The sequence below is a fragment of the Bos taurus genome, chromosome 19 (assembly GCF_002263795.3).
Source record: "Bos taurus isolate L1 Dominette 01449 registration number 42190680 breed Hereford chromosome 19, ARS-UCD2.0, whole genome shotgun sequence".
NCBI classification, from domain to species: Eukaryota; Metazoa; Chordata; class Mammalia; order Artiodactyla; family Bovidae; genus Bos; species Bos taurus.
In genome coordinates this window covers 40,264,262-40,283,934 of record NC_037346.1, presented here as the reverse complement: position 1 = coordinate 40,283,934, position 19,673 = coordinate 40,264,262, and the positions used below count along the sequence as shown (strand labels likewise).

At 49.3% G+C, this 19,673-nt stretch overlaps 1 protein-coding gene across 1 annotated transcript; it reads right to left on the bottom strand.

Annotated features, from left to right (window-relative positions):
- Positions 1 to 8,415: 8,415 nt before the first annotated feature.
- On the bottom strand, positions 8,416 to 15,957 carry LRRC3C (leucine rich repeat containing 3C). The gene is made up of 2 exons (XM_024980849.2): positions 10,271 to 15,957; positions 8,416 to 9,527 (listed from the first exon to the last, which is right to left on the bottom strand). Exons 1-2 carry the CDS (start codon positions 10,444 to 10,446, stop codon positions 8,726 to 8,728), a joined length of 978 nt encoding a protein of 325 aa, XP_024836617.1. The 5' UTR covers positions 10,447 to 15,957; the 3' UTR covers positions 8,416 to 8,725.
- Between the last annotated feature and the right edge of the window lie 3,716 nt (positions 15,958 to 19,673).

Genomic DNA, 19,673 nt, shown 5'->3' with positions numbered 1-19,673 from the left:
AAGATGCCCAGCAGCAGTGAGGAGGGGGATGGAGCTAGCCCTCCTGTCTGGCTCCCTTCAGCATCTCACAGCCTCGGTCACCATGTACAGACAGGTTCTCCCCATGCTCCTGAGGCTTCTTCAGCTTCTGGAGCTGGGTGGGGTGGAGCTGGCTCTGAGCGGGTGGAGCTCTCTTCCTGTCCACGTCCAGCTCTCTCAGTGGCACCCCTGGGTCCACCCTTCCCTCAACCCATTCCCTGGGAAGGGAGTGTGTGTATCATCGGGGACAGGAGGCCTGTGGATTCTAGTCCTGGAAGAACCAGGATGCCTCACTCTCTACGTGACCTTGGATAACTCACCACCCTTTTCTGGGCTCTTTTGTATTGATGGCTGTGGTGCATGGGCTTCTCATTGTGGTGGCTTCTCTTACGCAGAGCATGGGCTCTAGAGTTTGCAGGCTTCAGCAGTCACAGCATGCAGGCTCAGTAGTGGTGGCACATGGGCTAGCTGCTCTGTGGCATGAGGAATCTTCCCAGATCAGGGATGGAACCCATGTCCCTTGCATTGGCAGGTGAATTCTTAACCACTGGACCAATAAGGAAGTCCTACTGAAAGTATTTTTAAGAACTCAATAAGCAATGCAGTAGGGCCCTGTAGTGTCATCTTTTCTTAAAAAAAAATATTGAAGTATAGTTGATTTACAATGTTATGTTAGCTTCTGGTGTACATCAGTGATTCATATATATATACAATATATACACACGTATATATATGTGTAGGCGTATATATATTCTTTTTCATATCCTTTTCCATTATGATTTATTACAGGATGTTGAATATAGTTCTTGTACTATACAGTAAGACCTTGCTATTTATCTGTTTTATATATAATAGTTTGCACCTGCTAATCCCAAATTCCCAATCCATCTCTCCCCTACTCTCCTCTTCCTTGGCAACCACAAGTCTGATCTCTGTGTCTCTGAGTCTGTTTTTGTTTCATAGATAAGTTCGTTTGTGTCACATTTTAGATTCCATGCATAAGTGATATCATATGGTATTTCTTTTCCTTTCTGATTTTATTTAGTATGATAATCTCTAGGTCCACCAATGTTTCTGCAAATGGCATTATTTCATTTAGTTCTTTTTTTATGGCCGAGTAGTATGCCATTGCATCTATGTACCACATCTTCTTTATCCATTCTTCTGTCGATGGACTTTGAAGTTTCTATGTCTTGCCTATTGTAAATAGCGCTGCAATAAGCATTGGGGTGCAAATTACTTTTTTTTTCAGATATATTCCCAGGAATGGGATTGCAGAATCATATGGCAACTCTATTTTTAGTTTTCTGAAGAACCTCTGTACTGTTCTCCATAGTGACTGCATCAATTTACATGTGAAGAAAGAAAATGAAAGTGAAAGTCACTCAGTCATGTCCAACTCTTTGCAACCCCATGAACTAGACAGCCCATGGCATTCTGCAGGCCAGAATACTGGAGTGGGTAGCCTTTCCCTTCTCCAGGGGATCTTCCTAACCCAGGGATCGAACCGGCGTCTCCTTCATTGCAGGCAGATTCTTTACCAGCTGAGCTACCAGGGAAACCCAACCATTTCCTTCTCCAATACTTTACATGTAGTGTCTTCTAAATGGCCCTGTGCGGACAAAAGCTTCTTCCCACCTCAAAATGGCAAAAATGTGTAATATCAATCTCCTTGACTTTGAGTTACTTGCAAAAAAGGTCAAATCTTGGAGCGTTCTCTCTCAGGGATAGGGAACAGATGATGCATTTGAGAAAGTTTCCCTCCCATCAGGGCAGAAGTATTAATGAAATGAAGATCTCTGCCCGCTCTGATAGCCTGCACTGCTTGGCGCAAGGGCATGTCCCTTGGTGCCAAGCTCTTTGGCTGGCCTGTTATCTCAACCTGCCTCCCCACCTCACTCTGCAAACTCATCCCTTCTTAGGTTTTCCAGATCATTCTTAATGCTGAGGTTTTGGGTGTCGAGGGAATTTTGACATTTGTTGCTGCCTGTGACAGAAGTATTCACTGGGAGCCCTACAACTGCAGCTTTGTTGATCTCGGAGTCTTTTCTTGATTCTCCAAGACATACACTATGCCCCTGTGATTTCCCCCACACATTCTTTGAGAGAACTTTTCCTGATGGCTTGACTTTGCATGATAGGGGTCCTTAACCCCTAAAATGAATGAATAAAATGAATGAAAATTGAGGACTGACCTCTGACATTAGTTTTAGTATGGGGACTTGAGTTGCTGTTTTTAACATTCTAAAAGAGGAAGATAGTGATCGTCATAAGTGCAGAAGAGAGTATTGAGACCGGCAGGAGATAAACTGGATTCCAGGGAACTGAAGCAGGTGCGTTGGTGTGATGTTGACCATGGGACATTAAACGGGGGCAGAGAAGGATCATGATGTTCTGACTCAGGTGCTGGAGAGGCATCTTCATTCACCTGAAGAGCTGTTCCAGGAGTGACTGGGCTCTCTGCACAGCCCCAGGGCAGGTCTTGGTCCCTTGGGAGGACGGTATGAGGCTACAGCACTGGTAGAACGAGCAATTTCCAATAGTCATTCTGCTTTATTTATTATAGACAGAGCCCAGGCAAGCAACAAAGACCCAGTGCAGCCATAAATAAATTAATTAAAAATAATACTTCAGTAATGTCTCTCCCTGCTGTCAGGCTGTTGATTTTCCCTGCTGTTGTTCTATCTGTGATGAACTTTTTTCCTATTTCAAATAGGAATGTTTGTATGCAGGAACCTATTGTATGCAGGAAGCCATAGTTGCATATTAGAACTCTATGTAAAAAAAGATTTTCAAAAATAGGCAAAATAAATGGGTTCTCTGTGAGTGCTCCTGTGAACAAAGTGCCTGAGCCAGAGTGAGTATTTGCTTTAAATGTCCCTTCTGGGCTCACATGACCCCTGTTCATGCCTCTGTCATCACTAAGGGAAGGGAAAGTCGCTCAGTCATATCCGACTCTTTGCAACCCCACGGACTGTACAGTCCATGGAATTCTCCAGGCCAGAACACTGAAGTGGGTAGCCTTTCTGTTCTAAAGGTGATCTTCCCAATCCAGGGATTGAATACCGCATTGCAGTCGGATTCTTTACCAGCTGAGCCACAAGGGAAGCCCCCTTGTCATCACTAACTGATATGCTAATTGTCATCACTGATACATAGTCAGGTCCCCATGGACGGGCACCACGACTCCCTTCTCTTTGTACCTGCATCAATAAATGTTTATGAAATGAGCAAGTGGACTTGTGGCATTGTCTGTGGCAGCTCAGATACTTTGCACTGTCTGCGTGATTTTCTGCCTTCCTGGTTTGCGAAATCATTCCTCACAGGATGCTGAGGTTGCTGATAACAGCCTCAGAGAGATGAGGGGAAACCGTTTCTAAGTTGGAACTCCCCTTAGTCTAATGGGGGAGGGACTTGGAAGAAGGTGCCTGGTTCTCCCTCCTGGTTTTGATACCAACACTCTCTCATCACCTGGCTTCTCAGCTGGCGCTAGAGTGGTAAAAAAACATGTTTGCCAATGCAGGAGACATAAGAGATGTGGGTTTAATCCCTGGTTAGGGAAGATCCCCTGGAGGAGGGCATGGCAACCCACTCCAGTATTTTTGCCTGGAGAATCCCATGGACAGAGGAACTTGGCAGGCTACGGTCCATAGTGCTGCAAAGAGTTGGACACGACTGAGCGACTTAGCAGCAGCAGCAGCTGCTCATTCAGGGTTGCACTTGGTAGGTCTGCACGGGAGGCCAGGACAGGAAGGGTGGGGCTGTGCCCCACCTGCTGCTTCTTAACTGTCTCCCTCAGTTCCCGTGAACTCAGTTTGTTCTCTCTCCACTTCCTTTGGTAGCTAACCAGGCGCTGCATGGGCTTCATCTGGGGGATGTCTCGGCCTCACCAGCATCAAAGCTCTGCGAAGAGAAAGGACCCTATTTCTTCCATTAGCCTAGGGATTCCCTGAGAGTTAGGGTCATAGCTTTCCTCCTCAGATGGGGACTCCCTGAGGGTAGCGTCTGCTTTCTCTGCCGCTCCAGGTTTTGCTCCATAGGCAGGAAGAAGCTGGTGATGGAAAGGCTGAGTGAGGGACTCTCCTGTGCTCCCACCCCCACCCACTGCCTGCAGGCTCCAGGGTGCTGATTGTGGATGACAAGCCAGGACCCGCCTTCCTGGGTTCTCGCATCAAAGCTGGGCTAGGCATGTGGCTGGGCTCTCTCAGTACCTGGCAGTTTTATTCCTGGCTCCAGCACCCCTTGGAGGAGAGATGGGTTTCAACAGAGCATGTCTCCCTTACCTCTGTACCAGGCAGAAGGGCCAGAAGCAGGGAACAAAAGTCCGGCTGCCATGCCAGGGCCCCTGTGGCATTTTGGAACTCTGGCTCTATGACCTCTGGTCCCTGGTAGAGGTAAGGATGCGGGTGAAACCAGGTGTGCCACCACTTCTTGCCTGCTCAGAGGATACCCAGAGGCCAGGTGCTGAGGGAAGGGCTTAGGGATTCAGCGACTGTTGTCCCAGCGGGTGTTCCTCTCAGTCTGTGGGTGCCCAACTTTGTTCAGTCTCCTGTCATGGGTTGAGTCGAAGCTACAGTGTTTCAAAAATTATTCACTTATTTATTAGTTTTTGGTTTCGCTGGGTCTTCACTGCTGTGTCTGGGCTTTCTCCAGTCGCCGTGTGCTGGCTTCTCGGTGCAGTGATTCCTCAACTTGTGGACCACCGGCTCTAGGACGTGGGCTCAGTGGCTGTGGTGCATGGGTTTAGTTGCCCCACAGGATATGGAATCTTCCCAGACCAGGGATCAAACCCATGTCCCCTGCATTGGCAGGCAGATTCTTTTTTGGCTGCGCTGGGTCTTAGTTCGTTGCAGCATGAGAAATCTCTTAGTTGTGGCATGCAGGATCTAGTTCCTCAACCAGGGATCAAACCCGGGGCCCCTGCATTAGGAGCTCGTAGACTCAGCCACTGGACAACCAGGGAAGTCCAAAGTTACAGCATTTGATGTTCCCCTTGCACCAAGTTCTGCCTCAGAGACCCTAACTGGTCTGAGTGATGGGGTCGCTCTCTGGGGAGAAGAGCCACAGCAGCCCCCCACCTCCCCATCCCTGCCACCTCCCCAGCCTGCCCCCATCTTCTGCCTGACTTGTCCTCCCTCTCCCTTCCCTCCTGTCCTAGTTCCAGAGGGAAAGGAATTTGAGCCAAAGGGGAGCCATGGCGATAACTGGTGGGATGTTTACTATCCAGGGCTCCAGGACGGCTCCTGATCTGGGCTTCCCTCCTTGGATCCTTTCCCATCCTGAGCTTATCTCTGAGAGCTGGAGTTAGGGGTCAGGGTAGGGGAACACACTCTCTGAAGACCTTAAACATGCTGTCTCTGCTGCTCAGGACAACAGGGATTTGAATGAACCAGAAATAGGCACCAATGACAGGGACCCGGGGCCCCACCCGTTCCCTACCCTCCCACTCCCACAGGTCTCCACACTGTATTTCCCAGAACCCAGTGGGATGAGTCCCAGCTGATTCTGGAAGGGAACGGGTGAGCAGAGAGGGGGCAGATTCTGAGAATGGTAGGGGAGGGACTGACGGAGGGTTTGGTAGGGATGGGGCAGGATCCTAAGGCCCAGGCCAGGATGTGGCTGGGGTGGATGGAAAAAGCCACAGCCTGAAACTCCCCACATTCAAGTTCTTTCCCCCATCTTTCCCCGAGCATCTCTGGAAGTGGAGACGGAGGCCCATGTCTCCTGAGTAAAGATGGGGGCCTATCCCAGGTTCTTGTGACGTAAATCGAGTGGAGGTTTCCTGGCAGGAGGTGAGGAAGCTCAACCTTGGAGTGGTAGGGAGCCTCAGGGATTGAGAGAGGATTGGGCAGGACTGGAAAGGAGACAGGGAAGTCAGGATGGGTCAGAGGGACAAAGGGAGGTGATGGCTTCCTCTTTGCTGTTCATTGAGTGGCCTCCTATTCTGCCCCAGAATAGGTGGAACCCTGGTTCAGTGTTTCTTATCTTCAGTTTTTACTGGGGCTCCCAGGAGCTTTCCCAAAGTGGCTGTTTCCTCCATGGAGGCCACATGGGTGAATCATCCTCATAAGGACAAGGGACAGGGTGTGTTGGCACCTTTGGGTCCCGTGAAAAGCCTATTTTGTGATGGGGCTGTCTCATACGGCCCCCTCCTTCAACCAGCTTCGTTTCTCCCCTCCCACTCTGTCCAGGCATTCTTTGATTAACTGTGGGGACATCTAGATTCTCCCTACCCCCTACCCGGACTCCTGCTGAGAGAAGAGACAGATTGCTAAGAGAGTACTGACTCCCTCTTCCCGTGCTCCCTTAGTTTGGGCTTTGCCCTCCTTCCCTCCTCATTCTCCCTCCCTGAACCCTCCCATCACCTATCCTTCCATTCCATCATCATTAATGCATAGGCCCTGGCATCCGTGGCAGATAGACTCTGGTGTCAGGAGCTGGGAGGTAGGAGAGGAGAGAGGAGCTGGCACCAGCTCAGCGGGAGCACCCTCATCAAAGGAGTGCTGGGGGTGGAGGTGAAGGTCTCAACACTTTCCCACTCCTCAGTGCAGGGCCACACATGTTCAGTGAAATAAGAAAGAGATCAGGGACATTAATAAAGGGACTTTATTGAATTGTCCAGTGATGTTCTGTGGTGGGGAGCGGAAACCTCCCTATCCCTCTAGCTCTCTAGTGATCCATCCCCAGTTCAGGTGGAGCAGAAACCACTTTTATCCCAAGAGAAAGGGTTCAGGAAGCCCTTCTGTGTATAAAGGAGAGAGCAGAGAGCAAGGGAATCTCCGAAACAGGAAGCAGAGGACCCTAAGCCAGGGGATCCACAGTAGAGGGTAGAGGGAGAGGAGCCTGGGTCTGAGAGAGAGAGAAAGAGAGAGAGAGAGAGAGAGGCAGGTGCAGCTTTTCAGCAGAGGCAGAGGGAGAAGAGAGGAGGAGCCCACAGGGTCCCTCCTGGCCTCACTGCCAGCTGGGTCCCTCTGTCTCCTCGCCCTCCTATATACCCTCTTCTCCGGCCCCCAGGTAAGTCTTGCCACTGCCCAGACATTCCAAGTTGTCTTGCATCTTCTTTGCCTTGGTCCACCACCTTTCAGCTGGGAACCTTCCGTTTTCTGCCAAAGCCCCCCTCATTTTTGAAGAGTCAGTGCAAACATCCATTCAGTGCCGCCTTTGAGACCACCTCCGCCACGCTCCACAGCTGACTGCTCCCACCTCCGAGGTGGCACACATGACCATTTGCCACTGTTCTCTGGTCTGTCTCTCTCCCACCTCTGTGGACTCGGAAGCTCTGGGTCTCTGAGTCTAGCACAGTCCAGGCCCAGTGAAAGCGAAAGTCGCTCAGTCATGTCCGACTCTTTGTGACCCCATGGACTGTACAGACCACGGAATTTTCCAGGCCAGAATACTGAAGTGGGTAGCCTATCCCTTCTCCAGGGGATCTTCCCGACCCAGGAATTGAACCGAGGTTTTCTGCGTTTCAGGCAGATTCTTTACCAGCAGTGAGTGAGTAAGTGAAAGTTGCTCGGTTGTGTCCGACTCTTTGCAGCCCCATGGACCGTAGCCCACCAGGCTACAGTGGGATTGTCCAGGCAAGAATACTGGAGTGGGTTGCCATTCCCTTCTCCAGGGGATATTACGAAACCAGGGATCGAACCCAGCTCTCCTGTTTTTTCTTCTTTTAGTTTTGCTTCCTTTTGATCTTTACGCTACTGGGGTCTTTGGGAACTGTGCATATGTGTAATACCAGCATCTACCATACCTCTTCATTTTAACTTAGGCTGGATTTGAAGAGCCAAAACAGGAAAACACTTTAGGAGACCTGAGACTCTCACAGAGAAATTAATTAGAGCTGCTGTTTCTTTTAGCTTTGCTTTCCTGTTATTTATTATTTAAAAAAATGTAATCTCTCCTTTTATCAACTTTTATCATTTCATATTGTAAGAAAGTGAAATCACTAAAGGCAAATAACCTTATGAACCTGCTGAGTGTGAAGAGAAAAGGCCATGGTATAGATGAATGGATTAGGAGGGAGACACCCAACTGTAGGGGCTTACAGTTGGTAGAAACTCAGGCTTTGTTGTACAATAAGTATCATTATGTGTTACGCAATAACTGGGTACTGATTGCTTGCAGTGACACAAGCATAAGCAGCCCTTCAAAATCAAGTATAAATATAACAAGGGAAAAAGCAATATGGAAAAATTCAGAAATGTCCAACTATTGCTATTTCTTGGGTGAAACTTTACTGAGTTGGGTTTCTCAGTAGAGTTGTTGGGTTCCCCAACAAAATGTGAAAACAAGAGAATTTTAGAAAGTAGCAATTTTAAAGAAATGAGTGCTATGCAAAATGCATCACAGTCCATTATATAGTTCATAAGTATGAAAAAAAGAATTCTAGACTGTTAATTAATTCATAATTCTGGGAAATATTTTTCCACGCAGTGAATCTATAACAATAACTCTTACACAGTCTCTCTCCCTCGCTCTCTTTATGAGAGACCAGCAGAGTAGGTACCAAAACTAGGCGATCAAACCCCCAGGCACTGAAGATGGTGTTGGTGGACTGAGAGATATCAGGTGTTTCAGAGAGACAGAGGAGGAAGGGGATGGAATTGGGGGGTGGGAAGGGGCTGCAGAGGAGGCAGAGGGGATCAGAAGAGAGGAGAGGGTATGGAGAGGGGAGCCAGGCGCAGACCTGGAGAAGTGTCCCTGGTCGTCAGACCATTGTGCTGAGGGTGGAGGAGTCCTCAGAGCGCACAGGCAGCATGGGGGCCCTCTTGAGGGGACGTCGGGTCTCGTCCCGGTTCTGCCACACGTAGTGGGCCAGATAGGCCACCACCAGCACCAGCCAGCCCCCCATGGTAACCAGCAGGGCCACGTCGGTGCTGCGCCGGGCCCCGCCCCGCCCCATCCCACACAACTCTTCCTCCCCTACCAGTGGCAGGAACTCCTGCCCCACGAGGTCCGGTCGGGCTCCCGGGCCACACACGATGCCTGTCCCGGTGCCCGGGGCCAGCCTCACCCGACGGAGCACCTCCTGGAGGGCACAGTCACAGCGCCACGGGTTGGCAGACAGGTTCACTTGGATCTTTAGCCCCATGAAAGCCTCCACGGGCACCGAGGCCAGCTGGTTGGCAGAGAGGTCGAGGTGGCGCAGTGTGCCTGCCAGGCCCTGGAAAGCAGCCCCTGAGAGGTGGGCAAGGACATTATGGGACAGATCCAGCTCCTCCAGGACAGGCAGGTGCTGGAAGGCACCAGCTGGCACCGACACCAGCCGGTTGGCATCCAGGTAGAGCTTGCGGGTGTCGTTGGGGATGCTGGTGGGCACGGCGCTCAGACCCGCCTGGCTGCAGCGGAAGGTCCGCTCCCCAGCTTCCTCTGCCGCATAGCAGCCGTGGGGAACCCCCTGGGGGCTGGGCACGGCTCCCCCTGCGTCTATCACCAGCAGCAGGGACAGGAGGTAACTGGCTGGCGGGAACATGGCCACAGATTGGCATAGTCCTGGACTGGAGTAGAATCTGGGGAAGGAAAAGTTCCACAAAGGAAGAGTGAGTTGAGAGAATTCTGTTCCCTGCGGCCAGTGTTCTCTTCCTGAAGTCCGCCTCTGGATTCTCTTTGGGCTAGGGCCTCTCCTTTGGGAGCTCCCTCAGGCCTCTCTCTCTCTTTAGCCACTAAGTCGTGTCCGACTCCTGTGACCCCATGGACTGCAGTCTGCCAGGCTCCTCTGTCCATGGGATTCTCCAGGTAAGAATACTGGAGTGGGTTGCCATTTCCTTCTCCCTCTCAGAGAGGGGTGGGTGGCTGGGTGGCTCTTTTGCTTCCTTGGAGTCTAAGACTCCTTACTGGGCCCTTGGGGTAGACAGTCCCCTGGGCCTGAGACTCTTCTAAGTTCTCTTTGATTCTGGAGGGCTAAACTAGGAAGTCTTTCTGCCCAAGGCTCTGTTGGTCATTCTGGGTCTGGGGGCTCCTAAGCGTCTGCTTCTGCTCATGTACTGTTCTCCTTCCACTGGAATAAAGGACCTGGGTGGCTGCCAGGTGGGCCAGGTAGGCACCAGAGAGCACTCGTGTGAAGGAGACAAGGAGGACGGGTCAGTAATAGGACTTTATGGTATCCAGCCAGGCTGAGTGACTCAGGCCCCCAACTTCTGTGCCCGTTCACCCCCTTTCCTGGAGCGTCCACCCCTTGGCCCATCCCAGCTCTGTCCTCTCCCCCCCACTCTTCCTCCCTGTCCTCTCCCTCCTCGTCTTCCCAGCCTCTCACCCTGTTGCTGGGAGAGCCTTCTCCTGTGCTGCCCTCTTCCCGGAAGTAGCCTCCCTGCGGTGCGACTCTGGAGCCCCACTTCCTCCTCCGGAGCCCCACTTCCTCCTCCGGAGCCCTGCTCCCGTAGCTGCTGGAAGCTGGGGGCTGGGGCCCAGGAGTGTTGGGTTTCCTGGCATGTGACTCCGGGCCCCAGGTGTCGGATACCTGAGCCCTGGTCTGGCCAGGTGATGCCCAGAGAGGGTAGATCCTGGACCCTGATGGCCCTGTCGTGGGAAGACCAGGCCCCAATTCCATTCCCTGCCTCAGGCTCCCTTTCCAAGGCCTTGACATTGCCAGCCTGCATCCTTCCTCTCTCTGCCGGGGCTCAGACTCTGCCTCCTAGAACCTCTGCCTTCTGCCCAGAGCTTGGCTCAGTAGGAGGATCCCTGCTTGGCAGGCCTGGAGGTGGGGTGGGGGGCTCATCTCACACCACTGCCTTCAGCAACCCGTCTCCCCTCCTACTGTGCACACCTTCTTCCATGGTAAATAAGCTTCCTTCACCCTTTTTCTTGGAAAACTTGTCTCTCTTGGGAAGACCTCATCTTCTGGCTCCCTGAAGGGTGTCCAGCCTCCTTGCCAGGCAGGGGGCACTGTGTTAGTTCTCTGCACTGTTGGCAGATGGCCCCTTAAGGAGCAGGAGGGGGTTCTTCAAGGTTTCTGAAGTTCCATACAGTCATCTAGAAGTTTTTTCACTGGTTTTCTGTTCTGGATTGGAGCTGACTCACATTCTCTTAGTTTGCTGGGGCCTTGAGCTCCCAAGTTGGTACCTTTAACTCTCCCTCATGCCCAGGAGCTGGGGAGAGCTTGGACGACTTATTCCCCAGGGTCTCTCGATCCTGACCATCATTTACAGCCACACGGCCCCATCACGCCACCCTCTCCTAATGTAAGGGAAGGGAACAGAAGAGTGGGTGTCATAGAGAGCTGAGGTCATATGCTGTGGAGAGCTTTCTGGGAAGGAGAACCTTGTTGGATTTTCTAAGAGACTACGGATGAACAGCATTGGACACAGAACTGCAGGCTTCAGTGCAAAATGAAGACGTGGGGTCCTTTGTTCAAAACTTGGGAATTTCAAGGTGGCAACAGCAGTAAGTTGTAAAACCAAGTGCAGGGCCCTTCTGAATGGAGGGCATGGGGCCCTGCACAGGTTGCCACTCCCTGAGCCTGGCCCTGTAGGTGACCTTGAACGAGCATTTTCAGATGGGTAATGGAAGTCAGAATCAGAGGCTAGGATATGGGATGATGTTATCACTGAAGATGTGCTCACCACCGACTCATTTCGGTGACATTAACAGGGTCATTTCTCAGACTGCATTGTCCACTGAATCCAATAAGACACATTTTCTACACTTGCGCAGAAGAAGTGGACATTTTGTCTGTGGGTTGCTTGTTCGTTAGGCCAGACACTCTGCTACTGAATACTTGGGGGTTAACTTTGGGATTGGGGATGAGTGTGGAAGAGGAAACCCATGGAACCCTACCCCCCCCCCCACCGCCACCCCCCGCTGTCTTGTCACACCGGGTGGGGGCTTTAGCTAAGGCACAAGAGGGGAGCCTGGATGTGGATGGAGAGAGTTATCTACTTCAACTAGGGCAGCTGCCAGGTAAGAGTGGGACTGGGGTGTCTGGCATGGCAGCTGTCAGAGAAGCAGGAAGTCTGTGCACCCGGCTGGCTCACGACGTCATTCACTGAGGGTGATTGAATGTGGTGCTCAGTAGAGATGAGAAAACAGAGAGGAAGGAGGGACAACACTTAGAATGGTGCACAGTACAGTCTGAGGGTGAACAAGGCTGAAGCAGAAGTTTTTTCTCCACCGCTCTTTCATTTATTCATTTGTTCATTCAGGAAAGATATCCTGTGAGTCCCATGTTATAAATAGTGCTGTGCTCAAGATTCAGCCCCTGTTCTTTTAATTTTTTTTTTAATGTGGACCATTTTTAAAGTCTTTATTGAATTTGTTACAATATTGCTTCTAGTTAATTTTTTTCTTATGTTTTAGTTTTTGGCTGTGAGGCATGTGGCATCTTTACTCCCCGACCAGGGAGCAGACTCACTCGCCTCTGCATTGGAAGGTGAAATCTTAATCACTGAACTGCCAGGGAAGCCCCCAGCCCCTGTTTTGAAGGTCTTAGATAGCAGTGGTTAGCCCAGTGGTTCACCCAGTCCGCCCATTAGAATCACTCTGGGGAATTTCTAAAATTAGTTATGCTTGGGTGTACCTGGACCAATTAAAATCTCTGTGGATGGGGTGTATGCACTGGTATTTTTCAAAATGCTCTCCGGGTATTTCTAATGTTCAGTCTGAGTTAAGAACTGCCGGTCTGGAGGGAGACACGGACATGTTAACACACGTCTGCACAATGCCTTTAATGTGATGTCTGCCAGATGATGTGTGAAGCCAAGAGAGAGGTTAAGTCACCGTGGCAGAATCTGCTGGTGCTCTAGGGGGGGCAACAGTTTTCCCCTGCCCAGTTAGGGCTTTTCAGCTGGGCCTGAGAATTGAAGTGACATAAGCAGATTAACAGGAGAAAAGCATACACATTTATATGGATGAGGAGGGGTAAACTTGGAATTTGGGATTAACAGATACATACCATTATATATAAAAAAGATAAATGACAAGGTCCTACTGTACAGCATAGGGAGCTCTATTCAATATATTGCAATGAATCTGAAAAAAATACATACATATATGGGTGTGTGTGTGTGTGTATAACTGATTCACTTTGCTGTACAACTGAAACATTATAAATCAACTATACTTCAGTGGGAATTCTCTGGCAGTCCAGTGGTTAGGACTCCACACTTCCACTGCAGGGGTCCTGGGTTTGATCCCTGGTCAGGGAACTAAGATCTTGGAAGGCATGTAGTACAGCCAAAAAGAAAAACCCCAACTATACTTCAATTAAAAAAAAGTTAAAAACAAATTTATATTAATGACATGTGAACCTTCACAAGGAAATGAAGACCCAGAAAAGTGGCAAAACATGAATACTTTTATTCTGGGTTGAATAAAAAGAAGCAATTGTGGAGAAGTGACTAAAATATACGGGGAGCCTAGAGGAAGATATAAATTATTTTAACAAAGTCTGTTTGTACAGAATTCTCTTGGCTTTGACTCCCCATTGAAGAATTTTCTTTTCTCCTGATATAGGGAGGGCATCTTTCACGTGGGGAGTTTGCTCTCCTGTTTTCTGGAAGAAGAGCTTCTCTGGTGACTCAGATGGTAAAGAATCTGCCTGCAATGCAGGAGACCCAGGTTTGACCCCTGGGTTGGAAAGATCCCCGGGAGAAGGGAATGGCAACTTACTCCAGTATTCTCACCTGGAGAATTCCATGGACAGAGGAGCTTGGTGGGCTATAGTCCATGGGGTCGAAAACGGTTGGACACTACTGAGCGATGAACAGTTTCACTTTCTTTTCTGGAAGAAAAGAGGAGATTAGAATCCCCTTCTTGCATCTGCTCAAAATAATCCTTAGGCCCAAGTGACATATTTTGGGGTGGTGTATTCTGCCACCCTTCAGTGTCTGTTCCTGAGCTCCTTCCTTGATAACACACACTGATTTGGGAGGAGCAATCTTGGCAGCTGGGTGTGGCTCACTATGACCAATGACATCTAAGCTGAAGTTGACTGAGGGGTTTCTAGGACAGTCTTTGATTTGCTCATACAAAGAGGATGGATTGAACCCTCCCCTTCTCTCTACAGCTTTCTTCAGGGATTGGACATGAAGAGTCAACTACAGCCATATTTTGACCTTGAGGCAGCAAAGCAGAAAGGAAAGGTCAAGAGTATCACTGAGACCTGGCCTGGATATGGCTAAGCCGGTCAGCCAACACCAGCAACTGCCTACTTCTGGACTCATTATATGAGAAAGATAACTCCTGCTTCAGTGCTTCTTAACTTAGCTGCTCATTAGAACATGGGAGGTTTTGAGAATTTCAGATGCCTGGGTCCACCTCAAAGATTCTAATTAAGTTGGTCTGGCATGTGTACAGTGATGGGGACTTTTTAAAGCTCCTTAGGTGACTCTTTTAAATATTTTTCATTTAAAAATATTTTTGGCCATGCCTCATGGCACAAAAGATCTTAGTTCCCCAACCAAGGATCAAACCTGCATTCACTGCACTGGAAGCGCAGAGTCTTAACCATTGGACCACCAGGGGAGTTCCTCTTTAGGTGATTCTGATGACAACCCAGGGTCAGAATCATTCCTTTGCTTGGGTTTTCTGTTGCTTTTAAATGAGAGCATTCCTATCTGATAACTTTTCCAAGATCTCAGGGAAGGCTTTACCAGGGAGGGACATTTGAGTTGGGTTTTAAGGCTGAGTTCATCAGGTGGAGCAGCAGAGTATATGCAGGAACAAGGGAGCATCAGAAGGCTTGGCTTCTCCTAGATGTAGAGCTGAAGGGGTGGTGGCAAAGGCTGCAGTTAAAGTGGGAAAGGTCTAGATCCTGGGGCCTTGTATACAAGGCAAGAATTAGGACTTGTTTCCATGGCTGATGGATGGAAGGTATTAAAATTAGCTTTGAATGTGGATCGTGCCGCTGGCCGTGTGGAAGATTTATTGGTGAATGTGAGACCAGCTACTACACCAGTCCGGGTGGGAAGTGATGAGGGATGGGCGACTGGAGGAGCTCAAGGCCATCAGACATTCGTGCCAGTGGGCACGTCCTTCCCGATTCCCCTGGGTCTTTGGTTCTCTGGACTCTTGGCCTCCAAAATCCCTTCCAGCCTGATATATCTATGATGATGTGGCAGGGAAGAGGCTGCGGCACGGCAAGGCTTGGGTCCCAAGTTCAGGGCCCTGGAAAGTAGGCCCCGAAGGCCCCCACCCTCCGTGGCCTGAGTCACAACTCTTCCCTCCAACGACAGTAACTCCACGCCCCAGAGATGTGACTTTGGAGGAAGGAAGTTGAACAGTCCTCTAGGGCCCTCCCTGCCTGATATTGAAAGTGCCCCTCAGGCTCAGCCTGGGTAGAGAGGGACAGCTGAAAGGAAAGGAGGAGAGCTGTCTCCTTGACCCAGCAAGTCAACCAGGGACCCATCTAACACCAGTCTCTTGGGCAGTTTGGGCTTTGGGGGCAACAGAGTCCTCTGCTCTTTTGCGGAAACTGACAAGGGTGTACATACCTCACGCTCCCATCCTCAGATGTACTCTCTCCTTAGTTCGACACATACCTGCTGGGCATCTTAGGCATTGGGGATGCAGAGAGAAGAAGAACAGCCTTCAGACAATAGGGGAAGATGGGTGTGTGCGCAAATTTGGCCTCTTGATGGCCTAGGGGTGGGCTGTAGCTGAGGCATCTGCCGGCGTCAGAGAAGCAGCGGGTTCTGTTTGGACAGGTGAGGGGTGGCTTTCTGGGACAAATAGGAGTCTACCAGCGGCACAAAGGCACTGTAGGCTGAGACAAGAGCAAGAGAGAGCCAGGTGTGGTTAGAGGAGAGTGGTTAGGGACTTGATGCAGCAGTAGTTTGGGAGGTGTGCATCTCAGCTAACATTTCCTGAGAACCTATTATATACAGGAAATGCAAATATGAGTAAGAGGTACGGAGCAAGCAGCCTCCGGGGGCAGTGGATGTGTAACAGATAAATGCAGCACTCCCAGGGCAGGAGAGAAGTCTTTATAAGGCACTGATGCAAACATGAGGGACACATGGTTGCAGGAGAGTGTGTGGTCAGGATTGAATTTTGGGAGAAATGCCATTTCCTAGCGGTATGACTTTCGGCAGAATATTTAAACTCTTCCTACGGCAGTTATCTCATTTGCAAAGTGGAGATAACAATACCTACTGGGGCTTCCCTGGTGGCTCAGTGGTAAAGAATCTGCCTGCCGAGGCAGGGGACACAGTTCCGATCGCTGGTCAGGGGAAGATGCCACGGTGCCGTGGAGTAACTAAGCCCATGCTCCGGAACTATTGAGCCTGTGCTCTAGAGCTGAGGAGACGCAACTACTGAAGGCCACGTGCCCTAGAGCCCGCACTCCCCAACAAGAGAAGCCACTGCAATGAGAAGCCCATGCATCAGCACAACTAGACAGTACCTGCTGACTGCAACTAGAGAAAAGTCTGAGGAGCAACGAAGACCCAACAGCCAAAAAAACCCCAAAACAAAGCCCTATCTATCTACCCATATACCCATCTCACAGAGTTGTTTGAAAGATGAAGAGAGTTGATGTAGGTAAGACCTTTGGCCCAGTCCCTGGAACAGAGCAAACGCTAATAATGGTGGCTGTGATTACCCCTGAAGGAGGAGCTGTATTAGGAGGGGAAGGCGGAAGCTGATCTGGGGCAGTGGCAGCCCAGAATTCCTAAAGAGGTGGGGCCTGCTAAGGGTAGTCATGAGACTGGAAGGAACCTAGGGGAGTTTTTCTTAAAGCTACTGTTTTTATATCCATTGCCTTTTTGATCTGGTAATATTTACTGTTTTCTAAATTGTTGTTTTTTTTTTCCTCCCCACATAGGGGAAAATCTCAGTTGTTTGTATCAGAGAATATGCAGATGGAGGGGTTCCTAAATAGCAGCCTGCTCTTGGTTCCCAGAGGGAGGTTCTGGTTCCCTAGCCTTGATTCTGGCCTGGGAGGCCCTGGCAGGCTCTGCCCTTTCCCTCTGCAGCCCAAAATAGCCAACCACAGGGCTGGGCGAGGGGAGGAGAGCGGAGTGCCCACTGGCAACGCGGCCTGTCCTGGCACCTCCTCCTGTTTCTCATCAACTTGGTAAACTCACTCAGGGCTCTGATGGCTCAGCATCACTGCCCCCTCCCTTCCGCTGCAACCACATGCCCGGGGTGCCCCCCCACCCAAACAAAAACAGCTGCGGACATAAACAGCTCTTTGCTTCCTTGCACTTGCTCTGGGTGTGACCTCAACACCTCCCCTTCTGGAAGGAGGGAGGTGAGATGGGGGGAGCTGGAGAGCAGCAGGAATGAATTGGGGGGGAGTAGGAGGTGATAAGAGTGGAGGGCTCAGTCATTCCCCCCGGGGTTCGGAAGAAGGGGTTCTGTTTCTTGACATCCCACCTCCTCACTTCCCACCACTGCCAGCACCCCAGGAATGTGTTCCCAGCTTGTTACCCCGCCCCTGTTTGCTATCTCGGCCCACACGGTGTATCTGTGGAGAGCAGAGGCCACATCACCCCGCCAGATGGAAACACCCCAAGGCTGGGAACATGTCTACTTGAGCAGACTAAGGAGCTCCCAGAGGGCAGCGAGAGTCAGTGAAGATGACTCACTCTGTTTTAAAAACATAAACACTTTTCATAAAAAATTTAAAAACGAATAATCTCACATTACACAAAATTTAAAACCAGGGAATGAAAAAATCACCCCCAACCTCTCCATCCTAACACAAAATCTGTTTTTATTTTATTGGATTTCCACAGCCTAGTGAAGTAGATGATCAAATATCACTCAAATGTGGAATAGATTAATAAAAGTTAATAACGATTCCTGTGTGTCTGGACTTGTTCTAAGTGCTTCACATGTAGTGACCCATTTAATTCTCTCAACAGCACGTGGCAGGTATCACCATGAAGACAACATTCTTCATTTCTAGGAACCACAGCACAGAGAGGTCCAGTGACTTGCCTAAGGTCCCACAGCTGGCAACCACAGGAGCTGGGAGTTGAACCCTGGCAATCTGCTGCCAGGATCTTACCAGTGTTGCTCTGTCTTGTCACATCATAATCATTAATGCATTTGCAGGTTTATAAAAACTTTTTATTATGGACAATTTCAAACAAAAAAAAGCATAGAAAATAATAGAAGTAATCTCATGTCCCCATCTCCCGGTTTCAATAATTATCACTTCATGGCCCAACTTGCTTCTTTTCTTCCTCTCCCGCACCCCTAGCCCAGATTATTTTGAAGCAAATCCAGTCATCATATAATTTCATCCACATATTTTAGCATATATGTCCAGAAGATAAGAAGGACTTTTTTATTGAAGAAATTACAGTACCATACCATGCCTTAAAATGTATATTTCATTAAAATCATCAATTCGAAGTTAGCATTCAAATTTCCTCAATAATTTAAATTTTTTTTTTAAGTTGGTGTACTTTAATGAGGACCCCAATAAGGCTTTTGATTGATAGATTTCTTAATTTCCTTTCATTTTAAGCCTCCCCCTCTCCTTTTTTTCTTCCAATTTATTTGTTGATGGAGTTGGGTGTTAGTTTTGCTGACTGCATCCCTGGGGGCTGCTCAGACTTTTTTTTTTCTTGCCAGGCTGCATGGCTTTTGGGATCTTAGTTCCCTGACCAGGGATTGAACCCAGGCCTACAACACTGAAAGCCCCGTGCCTAACCACTGGACCGCTAGGCAACTCCCAGCACAGGCTATTTTGTATCCTGATCTTTTCATTTAACATTTTCTTAGTCACAGTCATTTACTATATGGCTTCCTTCTATGGCACTCAGTGGATATGGTACTACAACTTTTTTCTTGGACACTTGGGATGGGGAAACAGTGGAAACAGTGGCTGACTTTATTTTTCTGGGCTCCTAAATCACTGCAGATGGTGATTGCAGCCATGAAATTAAAAGACGCTTACTCCTTGGAAGGAAAATTAGGACCAACCTAGAGAGCATATTAAAAAGCAGAGACATTACTTTGTCAACAAAGGTCCGTCTAGTCAAGGCTATGGTTTTTCCAGTGGTCATGGATGGATGTGAGAGTTGGACTATAAAGAAAGCTGAGTGCTGAAGAATTGATGCTTTTGAACTGTGGTGTTGGAGAAGACTCTTGAGAGTCCCTTGGACTGCAAGGAGATCCAACCAGTCCTTCCTAAAGGAGGTCAGTCCTGGGTGTTCATTGGAAAGACTGATGTTGAAGCTGAAACTCCAATACTTTGGCCACCTGATGTGAAGAGCTAACTCATTTGAAAAGACCCTGATGCTGGGAAAGATTGAGGGCAGAAGGAGAAGGGGACGACAGAGGATGAGATGGTTGGTTGGATGGCATCACCAACTCAATGGACATGGGTTTGGGTGAACTCCGGGAGTTGGTGATGGACAGGGAGGCCTGGTGTGCTGCTGTTCATGGGGTCACAAAGAGTCGGACACGACTGAGCGACTGAACTGAACTGAACTGGGTTGCTTTCAGTTTTTTATTATTATAGATAATGCTGGAATGAACATCCTCACACATAGTACATGGGCTGTACTTCCTCAGAATATGCTACCAGAAGTGTAATCATAGCTCCGAGGCCTGAACAATTTTTTAATCTCTTAGCATATATCAGCAATTATTTGTCTGAGGGGTTACACACTGGCCAGCGCCACATAAGAGCGCTGTTACTCATTCTGAACTGTGCTTAGGGCTATTCAAGGCTGAAGGATGTCTGGTTAAGACATGGTAATTAC

Excerpts from the sequence above, each read along its gene's own strand:
- LRRC3C (XM_024980849.2), bottom strand. The coding sequence starts at position 10,446 with ATGCCAGGAAACCCAACACTCCTGGGCCCCAGCCCCCAGCTTCCAGCA. Across the intron at positions 9,528-10,270 it reads AAGGCTCTCCCAGCAACAGG|ATTCTACTCCAGTCCAGGAC; the intron begins GTGAGAGGCTGG and ends TTCCTTCCCCAG.